Raw genomic sequence first — 16,502 nt, 5'->3', positions numbered from 1 at the left:
CATTTACATTAAGATTCCATATACCCGCTGTGACAGTCAATGGTAACTACACGAAAGAATATTCTCATAATAAATCATGATATCATAATACAACAGCTGTAGTTCGAAGAAATAGGATGTTGAAAAAAATGAATCCTACAGAGGATAAGTGCCCAATTGCCAAGATGATACAAGACACTGATCGGTCTACCCACCTGGGAGAACTAATGGCGAATAAAAAAATGTTTGACATGAATTCATCTGTTCGACAACTATTACCTATTTTGACTGAACTGAAAATAACGCACGCACACACACACACACACACACACACACACACACACACACACACACACACACGCGAGCAGGTGTTCTACTATTTATCATTGAGAACTCTGTATTCTGCTAACTAAATTTTAACATTGCTTGTGGAGAAAACTGGCTTGTATGCAGGAGGCCTGATGCATACGCAGGTACACACTACACAATCATTTTAACGCTATTCTATCTCTTTTTCATCAGTTTGTATAGCTGTTTCTATGGTTTCTTTCTAGTTTTCCGAAGTTTTAATGACATCGTTTTAGACGCACTCAGACATATTTCGGAAGCAATATATATGGCAGCTTATGAAACTGGGTAATATATTTTATGCTACACACGGTTATACTGAAAACAGTGTAGATACAATCAATATTTTTACCACGATGTGCTTATTGCTTCGGATTTTTACTCTGCGGTTATTAATACCCAGTTTAGCGTCTATCCAAACATACAAAAGTTCGTATCTAATCAATATTCCATTTATCACTCATTCTTCTTCGGATTAATGAACAAGTGTTGTGTATCCTCATTAATGTCCTCCCTTTCTTAACTTTTCTGTACAAGTTAAAAACTCTAAGGGTTATATTACTTCTTTACCATAGGCTTGCTTTAGAATTGAGATATGTTTATTAGACTACTTGCAGGTGATTCTATTCTATTATATCCAACTTATTTGCTATTATGTCCACGTATTTGCAAACAAACACAACAGGAACAGAGGTATTAATCTTTAATCTCTCCTCCTATGACATATTGATGATTTAATTAATGAGTGGCAATATGAGTTTGTATTTTGTGTATTTCAGGTGATTCCGGGCGGCCTAGCTTCGAAATTCGGTCTTCAGGAAGATGACCGATTAATTCAAGTTGGTCAAACAAATATTCAAGATATGACTCATGAAGAAATCTTCAACGTCATTGTCCAGACAGGGAAAAGATTAGAAATGTTTGTTTTCAGGTAAAATGAAACTACTCATTTCAGTCTATAAACAAGTATGTTTATATTCACATTTGATCTGTCATAATAGAGTGATTTTTATTTATTGATTCCTATGGGGATTCCCCCCGTTCCTCGACCTTCCCTTAGTACTGGCTGAGCCCTCCTTGTGAGGGATTAAGTACGTATTGTATGACTGTAAATCCCTGTGTGTTCACGAGCGGGTTTTCCTGTTCTGAGGGACGAGAAACTCGATTTTCCGGGTCAAAAAACCCCGGCTAACTCACCTTTAGTCGAAAGAGACCAGACAGAAATTGAACCCAAGTCTTTCCGACCAAAGGGGCTTTGTCTATACCGACTGAGGTACGAAGGCTCTAATAGAGTGATAACTTCTATAAAAGAGCGAACTTAAAGCCTAACTTATTAAACATGATTAAAAGAAGAATATTTTAAACTTGCAGTGTTTTAAAAAATAACAGGTTGTTGTTTTTCGTTATTTGGAACTATGGCAGAAGCAATCAAGGCTATTCTATGTCTAAGTAAATTGTGTGTGTGTTCTGAACGTTTTGTCTGTTTTGCGAATGAAAACCAAGTTTCCTGTAAAAACCGCTTCCACTTATGTGACCGAGTGGATAGAGTCTCTGATATACAATAAACATACTGTGGTAGTTCCATTCACGATATTAATGTGCTATTATGTTTCCAATCTTTCCTGGGTAAGATTAAGATTTAAATCTATGCATAGAAATGCCCCAAAATATCTTATATTTAAGCCTGATGAAATTATTATTATTACGTGACACCTCCAGAAGCCCAAAGACTCATCGAGGGAGGGGCCCTTACTCCACAACTCTCCGTCTACACCACTCAATCCACCAATTACAACGAACCGCAACTATCTTCATCATCTATGCCAACGCCATCTACCGCCGACCACCACCACTAGTATTTTCACAGACAATCATAAACTTCCATGTCCACAACGGGATTCGAACCCGCAGCCTTTTAGCTGGAGAATGGATACGCTAACCACTCGGCAAACCAGGCAGGCAAATTAAAGAAGTAAACTTTACTTGGTAGAATAACAAAAAAACATAATTTATACATACTGATTGAAAAAGAAAAGTTTGCACTTCTGACCTGAAACAAAAGTTTCTGATACTGATTTGAACATGACAACTGCTTCTGTTTATTTTACGAAACTTCTTTGAAATGCTTATCCATAATCAATTTATACACATTCTCAGTTAATCAATATTTGAATACTGAATTTCTTTATCAGCTTCAGAAAGGCAGAAATTTTTAAGATGTTTGACCTGTTTTCTTTTAAGAGTCAACACTTCCTCCATTATTTTTATAGAAAAAAGCGATTATATTATCGTACCACCAAATCGCTGTGCTAGTGTATGCGTACATGTGCATGCAAGCGCATGATCACATGATAAGGAAAAGCTAGTAATTTCATTGTTTGCACTCTCTCTCATGCTAGGTGTTAAAACAATTTCTTCGTTTATCAACTGCTTCTCAGTAAACGTGTTCATAAATTTCCATTTATTTATTTTTTGTACATTTTCTCCCCGCTAATTTCGAGTGTTAGAGGTCTGGCAAATATGGAAGAGCATACATTAACTTGTGAAGGTCACGAGTAAGATCCTGTGTAAATTCCTCCCTTGACTTGACTCAGAGCTTTGGGAATTCTCGGAATATTGGTCTGTATCCAACTTCTGACACTTCATCGGCTATATCATTTAATATAAAATAATCAATTTTATACACAATTATGCTTATATACGATGCATATCAGTAAAGGAATACCCACAAATACACGCAGAGATTAATAGAGCCAGAAATATCAAAAAATGTAGGCAGAACTAAAGATATGGTCTATAATTAACTTCTTTTTTCAGTAATTAAATCGTCATTCACTCTGTCCGTATTTAGCAGTCTTTCGTCTATCAAATAATCTCTCAATGCGATACTGTGAGTGATAAAATGACTCACGGTTGAAACACTTTTTAATGCATAGCCAAATTCTTTACCTGCTATTGTTGGCAAAGGTCTGATAAATGTGATTAAAACGACGGCACTGGAATTAGCAGTCAGTTCATGACTTTTGTCCTGACCTTTTGCACTTTGCAGTACCGGAGTCTTCCTGCGTTTTAATGGAATAGATATGATTTTTGTGAAGTGAGTTGTAAAAATGTATATATTCTTTTCAAATATGGAAAACAACAGCAACATGTGTGTGTGTATATATATATATATATATATATATATTAAGGATACCAAGTAATTTTATAAACTTGGTTTTTCTACTCCTTCTCCCAAGTAATTTTATAAACTTGGTTTTTTCTACTCCTTCTCCCAAGTAATTTTATAAACTTGGTTTTTCTACTCCTTCTCCCAAGTAATTTTATAAACTTGGTTTTTCAAAAAAAAAAAAAAACCTCTTACAATGCCGTCTGAGACCAGTTAATCCAGATTCCACAGAACTACAATGAAACTGAGCATTCGAAGAGAAAGCAATTAGATCATAGTTTTCTAATTACACTTTCCAATTTCGTATTACGTAGGATTACGTCTATTAAGATTTCCTGCGGTTTCTTTCAGCTACTTTAAGAATCAGTTGTTAAAACCTTTTATTAGTTAAAGAAATATGCAGTCTTTCTGATACCTATGATTTGCGGGCCGACTAGTTTTTCAAGGGTACTAAATCTGCACCTTTGTTTCTAATACTCCTTGTACAGTTTATAAGCAAAGGAGCTTGCTACTCACTACTCCTCTTCCTTTCCACAATTCATCACTGCATCATATTTGATATGCCTTTTGAATTTGTTGCTCTCACGCACGCCACCTCATTTCAACAGAGGACGTCATCAAACCTCACCTACGACATTTCTGTTTATTTAAATGGATTGGGTATTAAGCAGCAAGACTGCGCTGTTAATAGACAAAAGAATGGATAGTAATTAGTCCGGAAAACAAGAGGTATTTAAAAGCAAGAGAGAGAGAAAGAGAGAGAGAGAGGGGACTGAATAGATAGTTACACAGATGAGAAAATCAAACAGTAAGAGTTAGAACGATGTAAACTAAATAGTCATTGCCAAACCGTAAACGTATAATGTCTAATTACTTCAGAAAGTTTCGTTAACAATCTTATTTTCTCGTATTCTTTAAAAACGACCTACACGATATTTATTAGTTTGCTTTATTAATCAAGGGGCTTTCTTCCAGGATATTTTCAGTTCTTACATCAGCGGTTTGCAATCTGACCAACTAGCTTGATTTTCCTGGTAAACCTTCCAAAAAGACAACTGTTTTAAGGACTTGGCGAAATGTCACTGTTTACAATCTGGCGGCATGCCTGCTATTAGTAACCTCATTCATCTGTTGCTCGCCTCATGTTCTATCTACGCCCGTCCGTATTCTAGATTTACTTTAGATTAGTAAGAGCTTCATTGCGTAATATAAACAGCTTTTGTTTGCATAAAATCTATTTCATTTAAATTGAGCTCTTAAAACTAGAATTTAGTAGAAGAGGTCTCAATGATTTCCAATTTCCACTCGTTTTTGCTACTGATCATGTTCAACAAATTATCAGTGTTGAAAAGTAATGTCTGCAATGCTAGTGCTGGATCAGATTCTTTACTTAGCTTTCTCTATAAACAAAATAACTTTTGCACTTAAACAAAAAAGTGGCAATCTGTCAGTGTTACTTTGGCTAAGCAGCTAACGTAAAATTGTAAGATCATATGAAGAGAGCATCTATGAGAATTTAAGTCATGCTGTGACTAAGCTCAGAACTATGTCGTGCTACAAACGGAGCTATTATTTCTTGATATTTGAAAATAGCGTTATCTCTTCACAAACTGAATTCTGAAATCAAATGAAGTATTTTAATAACTGGAACAAATCAGACCTGATTCCTTGTATTGTAGAGGTGTAAATTTAAAGTCTATGAACAAAAATCCTACGAATTAGAATCCCACATAATGGGATTCTAATTCGTAGGATTCTAGACAGCAAAGCAGTATAGGTCATCCTCTTCCTTATGCATAGACAATCTATCACGTTTCTTTATTTTTATTTTAAAAGTTAATGCTTAAATTCATTTGAGGCAACGTTCTTTACTGAGCTCAGAGTTTAGAATATTAGTAAACGAATCAGCTTGGAAATAAAATTAGTTTAGGATTAAACATTGCAATTAATTATATAACATATAATTCAACTATAATTATTTGACATACATTCCTCACAACTGAAAAACGACTCTTGCTGTCCTTGAGCCAAAAATTCGCAAACAAATTAACCAAACAACCATTAGTTATCCGATTGTAAGGAATATTATTTGCATATAATACGTAAAAGCAGTTATAGTTATAATATATTGATACTTTCCAAATACAGATTAAACATATGAATATAATAAGAATATAATCTATCTTCCTCAATTAACTGAGAAAGTTTCAAGATCTCTTCTACAAAGGATTCCTTAAGCAATCTTCATACTATTTTTCAATGGGATGAGGAAATTCAGTCACCTTGAATGCCACTAAATTCCAATATTCTACCTTCTTTGACACAAAAAAATTCAGTTGACCCCTTTACATTTGATAATAACATGTCGCCAGAAAAGATATCTCCCTTCTTGTGCTGACATTTATCTCTAACTTTTCCTGACCTAAACAAATCACACCTGCAACTTTATCATTTCAAAAAAATAAAAATATTTTTTTAAAAAATTTCCTGGTTGATGAAGCTGCAGATGTGATGTGATACGTAATAGATAGATCATGTGGTCTTGACTTGGGAGCTAGCAAAACGTGGAAATTCCAGTTAAGAAGGGTTATATGTAGAACCGCATGGTAGGTGATTATTATACACTTAGGAGGCTGCTTGAAGCAGTACCATGGCATAAAGATCTGAAAGGGAAGGATGTTCACAGTTCATGGGGGATAATCAAGGGATATCAAGAGGAAGCAATATCATACTGTATATATACCCAAGGTCAGGAGCATAAAGTGGTTAAGAGTTAGATGGATAAGTAGTATCATTAAGCATGAGCTGCAAAAAATGAAAACGTTGTGGAGGGTATATAAAGAGAAAGAGGACAAGCTAACTCATTAACAGCACAAGGATCAGGCAAGAAAGGTGACCAGCATGATAAAGAAGGCAAAATCAGACTATGAGAAGTTAGCGGAGCAGGCGAAAGGAAATCACAAAACGTTTCTTCGTTATGTGACAAGTAGGAGGAAGAATGACTATGGAATGATAACTTTAATTTGGGCAGACAGTAGAGAGGTAACGGAGGCAAACAAGATTGTAACTACTGAGTGACCATTTTGCAAGAGTATATCATCCAAGTAAAGATATTGTTCTGTCAGAAGTGACAGGCACTGATATGAGGACAGTGGTTGGTGAATTAGATATTGCAGAATCTGAATGCAAATACAGCTGTGAGATTGGATAGGATATCGGATTTAAGATATCCCGTCTTAAAGGGATATTTAAGATTTAAGAGAATGTGCAGGGAAACTGTTGAGATGCCTTTGACTAGGCTGTTTAATTTAAGTCTCAGCTCTGGCCAAGTCCCAAGAGAGTGGAAGGAGAGCAAAATAATTCCTTTGTATAAAGTAGGATCTAAGTCTGTAGCAGCAAATTACAGACCAATCAGTATCTCTCAGGAGTGGTGGCAGAAGTACTGGAAAAGTTGGCCAAAAAAAAAAAGAATTCAGAAATGGGTTGATAAGAATATGATATTCTATACGGGACAGCTTAGCTTTGTGAAAGGTAGGTCATGCATGAGTAATCTATTAACTTTTATAACAGGATGGCAGCAGAGTTGGATAAAGGGAATGGCTACATGATGATACTGTTCACTTTTGTAAAGCACTTGATAGTATGCCACATGGAACTGTATTATGCAAACTGCAACCAATGGGGATAGATATGAAACTGGTGATGCTGGACAGATATTAAAAGTAGTATATGGAGGAGAGGAATCTAAGTGAAGGCAGGTGACTAATGATGTGCCGCAGGGCTCTCTGCTTGGACCACTGCTTTTAATTTGTACATAAATGATATAGGAAATGATTTGAAGAGAGATGTTGAAAGTTTATTTTTCACTTGGTCAGACTATAATAAATTTAGTTTAATCCTTTATCCAAGTGTGTGCAAACAAACCTTGCGCCTGAAAGTATCTTCAGGACTGGGGTAAAGTGGTACAACACCGGACAACTCCTTACAAAGGTGGAGCAAGCTACCAACACTCCTATCTCAGTATCTCCTATAATGCAAAACACATTTCCTTGCGGATATGTCTAATATTATGCATTAAGGGAAGGGTCACTACCCAGACTAGTTTCGACCTTTATTGAGGTCTCTTCAGTGGGACCCAGGCCCAAGTGGAGATACCAAGGCAGAAGCATTAGCAAGGTCATCTCCTCCTATAGGAGCTGCCGAACGGTGTGCCACCTTTTTATTAAATTACTCTGGATTTAACATTATACATATCCGCAAGGAGATGTGTTTTGCATTATGGGAGATACTGAGATAGGAGTGTTGGTAGCTTGCTCCACCTTTGTAAGGAGTTTCCCTGGTGTTGTACCACCTTACCCCAGTCCTGAAGATACTTTCAGGCGCAAACTTTGTTTGTACACACTTGGATAAAGGATTAAACTAAATTTATTATAGTCTGATCAAGTGAAAAATAAACTTTCAACATCTTTCTCTAAATCCAGAATAATTTAATAAAAAGGTGGCACACCGTTTGGCAGCTCCTATAGGAGGAGATGACCTTGCTAATGCTTCTGCCTTGGTATCTCCACTTGGGCCTGGCTCCCACTGAAGAGACCTCAATAAAGGTCGAAATTAATCTGGGTAGTGGCCCTTCCCTTAATGCATAACATTAGACATATCCGCAAGGAGATGTGTTTTGCATTATGGGAGATACTGAGATAGGAGTGTTGGTAGTTTGCTCCACCTTTGTAAGGAGTCGCCCAGTGTTGTACCACTTTACCCCAGTCCTGAAGATACTTTCAGGCGCAAACTTTGTTTGCACACACTTGGATAAAGGATTAAACCAAATTTATTATTGAAGAAAGATATTCAGTTATTTGCTGATGACGCAAAGTTAGGTTTGGTAATATTTAATCAAGGTGGCGTAGAGAGCTTGCAGGATGATTGAAATAGGCTACCAGTAGGGGTGCAAGATAATGGATGTCAACAATATGGAAAAGTGGAAAATTATGCATTTTGTGATACAAAGATTACAAGCAATGTACCACGTTGAGGGAACTGTACTCTAGGAAATTGATGAAGCCAGGGATTTGGGATAAGTAGTAGATAGGGAGTTGAAATTAATGGATATATTGCTAAAGTAGCCAGGATAGCTCAGAGGATTACTTTGTTATTGAAGAACACACTAACAAGCAGAGATAAGGGAGTTATCAATCCACTTTACTAAGCCTTAATATACGACCACATCTAGATTACAGTACTCAGGTTTGGTCGCTTGGGTTTCTTGGAATGAGGAAGTGGTGGAGAGGATCCAGAGGCGAGTGATCTGTGGGATGCTTCATATGAGGATAGATTGAGGATTTCTGGATTGTAAAAGTTAGTTGATAGGTGCAAAAAAGGGTGGTATATGATAGAAGTATTTAAGTTAATTAAATGATTTTATAGAATTGATGCAGAGGAAATGTTTCAGTACTTGGCTAGAGGCCCTGTAGTAGAGGGGACAGAAGAAATTATTCCAGGAAGTCGAGTTAGAGTATGGTTAGTAAGGACGTGAGGACTAGATTTTTCGCTAAGAGAGTGGTGAATGGAATGGAATGCGTTGCCTGACTCAGTTGTAAGTGCTTTGTCTGTTAATTGGTTCAAGGAAAGGTATGATAGATTAGGTCATCCTGTGATGAGTATTTGGATTCCATGGAGGTGTCCGTGTAATAATAATATTATTATTAATATTACTAATAATATTAATAATAATATTATTAATGTTAGTGTGTGTGTGTGTGTGTGTGTGTGTGTGTGTGTGTGTGTGTGTGTGTGTGTGTGTGTGTGTGTGTGTGTGTGTGTGTGTGTGTGTGTGTGTGTGTGTGTGTGTGTGTGTGTTAATATTACTAATAATATTAATAATAATAATATTATTATTATTATTAATAATAATAATATTCTACTTTCTACTACCCCTGTATCTCTGCTACCCCTACCACTTCTTGTAGCAGAAGGCTTCACTTTCAAAACCCTACGGGATACTGGAGTGACCATACTGCGTCTGCAGACATCAAATGTAAATAACTAACTTCAGCAGTACATGTAACAACTAAAAAAGCAGTGATTAAGAGCTGACTTGGGTGTTTTCCATTGTCAACTCTGAATCTTGTTCTCAGGATCATAACCATACATCCAGGATTCGTCTTCTGTTATGACATTTTGAAAAATGTTCAGATCCGAGGTCACACGATCACATAATTAATATTCACTCGTTGATCGCAATCACTTTCCATTTTCGCGACAACGATGCAAAACACATTTACACAAAACGGTATTTACAACTAAGCGAGCGAACTGATGAATTTGAAATTCATCACGTGATTGACCAACGAATATGGGATCAGGTGATTCCTCTCAGTTCGCTCTTCCCCCGATAGATTCGCTGATGGGAGTAGTACACCCATGCCTTTTCTTCAATGCCATCGGAATTCGAACCAGTTGCCTTTTGACCATATATATATATATATATATATATATAACTAATTAAGCAGAAAAATGCAAAAATAAATTACTCTTATTTGTTGTAAAGAGTACGAGTAATTTCTTCCTGCCCTCAAGCAGGACGCCGACCTGCTTGGCCGAGTGGTTATGCGATAACCACTCTCCAGCCAAGAGGCTTCTGGTTCGCCATGAGCATGGTTGTTTGTAACTATCCTACTAACTGTGTGTGTGGAAAAGCATCTCCGCTACCCCTACCACTTCTTGTAGCAGAAGGCTTCACTTTCAAAACCCAGAGGGATACTGGAGTGACCATACTGCGTCTGTGGACGTCAAATGTAAATAACTAACTTGAGCAGAAAGGAGGTGCAAGTATACACTTGCACCTTCATCTGGCGCAAGTATATACACAAAATAAAAGATTCAGTGAAACACAAGACAATATTAGAAATATCATTCGTCATAACTGAATTATAATTGAATCACTGTCTGAGTGGTCGTATCTGAGTTTTAGATTCTTTCGTGGATTACAGCACTGTATCTCTCTCTCTTTCAGTCTCAAGATAAGATCGGTGTAGGATTTCTGAAGAGTTCCAGTTTACGATGTTCTAGTAGAGTGGTTGTCATTTCGATTCGCAGAATTTAGTATATGACTACATAGAGTATAGGCTCTGGTTCTCAAGTATTCAATGTTCCATGGATTTAATACGGGCACTCAATCATATACTAAAGGTGATGAAAACCTGTGTACTTTATCCTTCTTATCGAAACAACGATTGTAGTTCGGTAAGAAGAGGGATGTGATTTAGATTTTGTATTTCATGAGAATTTTTGCAACTCTGTAATGGAGTTTATAGATGCTTTTATTTCATTATTATCAATCTGATGCCCAGTTTATAGATGGAACCAAGGTCTGATAAGTAAGGGAGCTTTCTTATAGTTATTCTTCAAGAATGTGGCTGAAATAAAGTTGAGTTATTTTGTTGTTGTTATTTCTTCACTACCATTAATGAGAATGCGAGCTTGAGCTCCTAGTATGATGCATAGATTTGGGATCGATAGTGACGCGTTGAGCATGAAATACCTGTTAGTGCTAATTGGTTTTTTGTATATGCTAATCTTTAACCTGTCAAAAGACTGAGAACTTCCAGAAAGAGAAGAGAAGAAAACCACTGGCTCTCTCTCTCTCTCTCTCTTATCTTTCTGATAGTCAGATTTTTCCTGACTTCGTCTAACTCTGATGTGAATTTGATTTTTGGATCCAGGTTGTTCAGATTATTTAAGAATTCTCAGAGCGTGTGCTTACCATAACTCCATATCAAGAAAACATTATAAATGTTCAATGCTGCTCCCACCCACGAAAGGTATTGGGTACATTTGTAAGTAATATGGTGGTACAAATGTACCACTTATGGTACATTTTGTACCGTGGGTGGGCTAAGGATTTATTTCTTCTATTTTTATCAATTATATATATATATATATATATGTATATACTGTGTATATATATAAATATATATATCTATATCTATATATATATATAGAGAGAGAGTTTTAATTTATTTTTACATAGACCCTCCTCTAGAGACCAAACATGAAACTTTTTCAAGCCACTTCAAGCCTCCAATAAGCATGGGGAAAATGCTATTACACCGGGCGATGAAATTCATCTCCCACCTCAAAATAATCACAAACATCCATGCCAACGGTGGGATTCGAACCCGTAGCGTGTTGGTTGGAGAGCTGGTACGCTAACCACTCGGCCAATGTATGTGCGAATGTATGAATGCTTCTATCTTTTCCAGAGGCTTGGTGTCGTAATGGATAATTATGACCAAGTGTGTATGTGTGGAGGGAAGTGACCTGATCTGAGCTCAGCAAATTCACTTTGCGGGATCTTGTTGAAACGTAAAATTAAAATGTGCACAGCCCAGTTCAGCTCTATATAGAAAATACCCGAGAAGCATGATAATTATTTGAGAAATAGTATAATTGCCATACTTCTTGGGTGTTTTCCATATCGAGCTGAATTGGACTGTGCACATTTAATTTCTTTTTTTTTTTTTCATTGTATTTCTTTTTTAATTTAATTTCTTATTTAATTTCTTTTTTTTTTTTCATTGTATTTCTATACATTTCAACAAATTCCCTTACTTTTTTACCGTAGGAAATATTGGTTTTGGCGACTAGATATACTACAGAGAACTTTTTTTTCTTCATCTGTGGTGTGCCTCAGGGTTCCTGTTTATGCATTTTGAATGCTTTGACTATCTGAACTGGGGTAGAAACTCGCAATAATCCAAAGGATCACGACAGTGAATTCTTTTTCAACTGGAAGCGCTCAATGAAAATTTTATCTCATTTTCTCAATAACGATATATCACGTATCGGATTAGGATAATAATAAATCACTATAAGTATGTTTCGGAATGACCTTATATATAAATTTCAAGTATTCAGAAGATAACATCATGATTATTTGTAAATGATGTTCTTCCTAATAATAATAAAATAAAAAATAGTGTAGTGTACTGCGTTTTCTGACTTATCTTTTAATTTAAAACATTTATATTTTAAATGTAAAACCGATTGTGATGTCTAGTAAATCAGATATCTATCGAAGGGAGGGCGCGCGAGTGCACACCCACACTCACGGAGAGAGAGAGAGAGAGGAGAGAGTGTGGGGGTGAAGAAGTTGTCAAATCTGTTAACGTACATAACGTGACTACCGAGAAAATGCGAGATTTTCACTTCATCTAGAGTATATTTTGCTATTGGAAACACGCACGTTTATTTTCTATTCTTCTTTAATATTCTGTGATTCAGTGAAAGAGACATGTGAACAATAACTGTTAGTTGAAATAAACAAAATACCTTCTCGCCTTAGAAAACTGAGTCACGTGTTTGGGAGACACGCTGTACCCTTGGCAGCCCTGCGTGAACAACAGTAGATTGAAATAGCGTCAACAGTTGCATAGCAGACGACGCATTTACTTTGGTCTTGCTCACAGTGAATTTTCATTGTTGCTGGGCTCACGATAAACGGTTGTTGCCTCATCTACGATCTCCTTGTTCTGCCGTAAGTCGTGTGTGTGTCTTTACTCTTGCATGCATGTAAGATTTCAAACCGACCGTTCCTCTCTCCACCACCACCTCGAATCCATAACTGTACAAATTGAGATTAGACATCAACCCCCTGACCCAGATAAAAGAAGGTAAGGTTTGTCAGTTGAGGATTTTGGGGGATGCGCCACATATTCACCTTTGAATATTTCATGGAAACATTTACTGCGATAGCTGAAAGCATATTTCAAGAACTGCATGTCATTGTTCTATCTAAACTGAACTCATGAAGTATCTCACTAAACCTAATACCATGATGTGTAATTCGTTATTCTGTAGAAGATTCGACGAAATATTTTATGAAATCAATGCTGGGATAAATCACACACGGGCGGTATATCATTCACTGTACCCAGAAATATACTGGGTTTCGCGTATGTTTAATTTTCCTAAATTTAAAAAGTTTTGTACAAGTAATATAAATATTGACATTTCGTAGATCATGGCATTCCAAAACAGTAGCATTTCATAGCACAGAAGATAAAGTTAAATCAAAAAATGGCGTGCATTTAGATTTCATGAACCTTCAGAAAAAAAAAAAAAAAAAAAATCAGTGCAGAAAAGAACAATTTTTAAGGGTAATTTGGAATGTACTTTTCCGCTAACCGAACCCATGACTAATAGTAAAGGCGCGTGTTAGAAAGGAGGGATGTAACGACAGAAGGTTTCCTGCAGCAGGACTATTTTTAGTAGTGGAATGCGATCCTAGGCGCATCTAGTGCGTTTTCGTATGGAAAGGGGTAAGCATACAAAGAGAGAGAGAGAGAGAGGTTTGCACAGACATGTTTAGAGTGTCTAGATGTCAACTGAGCATACGGAAATAGTAACGAAAGCCAATATTCAAAACATAACAAAAAAAAAAAAAAAATCGGATTTTGCATATTCGGTCTATTAGATATCACTTTCTGCGCGTACGTACGTACGATAAAAAAGCATAATGTCATTGAAATTCCGCATGTATTTTATAAAATACACACTAATTTATAATAAATGAGCCGAAGCATGTAAAACAAAAAAAAAGCCCCCCCCCCCACCACTATACAAATCATATTACATAAAAGTAATCTGAAATGTATTCATTAGTTCATTATACGACAAAATTAGCGAATATAAAATTTGAGAGTTCATCCATTACGAGATTTTAAACAGAGCTCATAAAATATTAAGTCAGCAAGAGAAAAATGATGTTAGGTTATTTGTAATTTGAGATTTAAACCTTTACTTTAGTACTTAAACTTGTTTAGAAATATCTGATTCCATGCCCTAGTGCGTTTACTTTCACAAATATTCGAGGTCATAAACTATGAAAATTTTTGAATAATTAAAACTCTGTCCATATGATTCACTACTTAGCAATTAATGCGACTTTATGAAATAAAAAAAATTGATGCGGCTTCAATGAAATGAAGGATATCCAAGAAATGTTCCTCTAAAATTTAATAACTGAAAGAACAATCGATGTCCTTAGTTTTCTATTTGGGATTTAAGTAATCCAAAACATGATCAGGTTATTTTTTACTTTCTATAAAGTAATGCGAACTTAAAAACAATACTACATAAAACTGATATTGACAAGATAGATAAAATATGCACTATTTAAAAAATTAAGTAAAAAACGTGTGTAATGTTTATGTATTTTCATCCTTCGCATTTTATTACATTTATAAAAGTGTATATATATATATATATATATTTTTTTTTTTTTTTTTTTTCAAATTTATTGAGTCAGAAAATCAATGTGGTCACATGCTCACTAAAAACTATTTTCGCAGCACATTGAAATTATTATGCCTAATCCGACTATGGATGTCGATCGATCATATTTAGAAATGGTGTTTATGAAGCAAAAATTAGAAAATGAACTTTTTCGAGGGGGAGAGGAGAAAAACCTCGCATTATCAGTATATACTATTAAATCTCAAACTTAACTCTATATTTTACTTCGTTTTTTATGCCACTCGTTCAGCTATAAACAAATAGCACATTAGTACTATGAATGGACTAAGGATAATACAATCCGTGAAATCCTGCTCTAGAGACCTAGACCAAACATGGAAATCTTTTCAAAATGCTTTAACCTCATACCCCAGGGATGAAATTCAACTATCGCCTAAATTATGAACTTGGTTTGCGTACCAATATACAAAGGTGGCCCAGAAGTTAGGGTAGCTGCCAGAACAATAGTAATTAAAACGTTATAATTTATTATAATTATTATTTTGATTATTAAACTGATTTTTGTCTGACATTATCGTGTCTAACTATTGCATATTATAATCTGCACATACATTCCATATATTTTAAATTCGCTAATAATTTTTTTTTTGCTTAATGTAGATTCTTTGACTGACTGTTCTATTATTTGTGGGCCGCCCTGAGGTAGATTTTTTTCTTTTTAGACCAGTTAGTCTTTCTGCTGGACGAAGGTTATCCCAAATTTCTTAATTTCATCCATTTGAACTCCAGAAATTATTAATGTACCTTGCTATCTATTCAACGGTCTTTCAATTTGTCTACTACCATCCATAGATCTCCTTTCTGTTAATAATTTATGCTAATTTAGACCATGCTGTGTTTGTTATATCTCGCAATTTGTCTACTTCATCTCCACACCAACATATTCCTTGTCCATCCTTCTCTGGATAAATTTCAATTTGAAGCCTAGAACTTTAACTAAATCGCATCTTTAGTTAAATTCCGAGTTTTACTGCCATATGTAATTGCAGGCAAGACGCACTGGTAGAAAGCATTCCTCTTCAAGCTATCAAGCTAACTTTAAATCACCTTTGAAGATATCTTTCATCTTCACAAAATAAATTAAAAAAATAAAACAATCTAGTTGGTCTTCTTTTATTTCTTCTATTTGTCGGTATATTTCTTTTCTTTGTCATTCATTATTACTTTTGTTTTTGTTTTAAATTTTTTTAAGAAATTATCTTCAACCGAATTTCACGCAAATGCCCTTAATTTTATTTCTAAATTTTCTGATGCTTCTGCCGAGAGAACTTTATCATCAGACATGCACTACAGTCTGAAAAATGACCGAAGTGCAATTATTACAATAATCTTTTACAAGGACAAGCATGAAGGTACCCACCCCCTCTCCCCCAAATCACCTTCTAAAATTAGTAAACCTGTCCATAGTTTTAGGATAAGATATGCCTAAATATATATTTTTGTAACATGACCAGTTTGCCGGGCTACGCGATGAAACTGGTATTTAGAATATTTGCAGAAATTTGTAGAACCATTCTAATTTTTATTTCGATAGGATCATTTGCAGGCACAAAAAAGGAATAAGACATCGAAAATATACACATAACTATGCTTTGACTGAATGGAATAAAATGAAATTCGGGATTCGGATGTGTAAGACGTTTTCTAAGTAGTCGTTCTTTCTCTCTCTCTCTCTCTTTTAATCAGATCT

The 16,502-nt window shown here is 35.5% G+C and overlaps 1 protein-coding gene across 2 annotated transcripts in view; it reads left to right on the top strand.

Moving 5' to 3' along the window:
- The window catches only part of LOC150095905 (uncharacterized), a 112,252-nt gene that overhangs the window by 16,719 nt on the left and 79,031 nt on the right, over positions 1-16,502 (top strand). The window contains exon 2 of one of the 2 annotated variants that reach the window (XM_090409440.1): positions 1,107-1,258. In XM_090409440.1, coding sequence (XP_090265566.1) covers positions 1,107-1,258 — 152 coding nt within the window. Of the gene's footprint in view, positions 1-1,106; positions 1,259-13,036; positions 13,168-16,502 lie in introns of those variants that run through there. The other variant, XM_090409441.1, reaches the window with a different exon arrangement.

This window comes from Typopeltis vanoorti, chromosome 19 (assembly GCF_054136105.1).
Source record: "Typopeltis vanoorti isolate ZY-2024b chromosome 19, IOZ_Tvanoo_1.0, whole genome shotgun sequence".
NCBI classification, from domain to species: Eukaryota; Metazoa; Arthropoda; class Arachnida; order Uropygi; family Thelyphonidae; genus Typopeltis; species Typopeltis vanoorti.
Note: the sequence above shows the minus strand (reverse complement) of the source record. Positions and strands in the feature narration are given on the sequence as shown.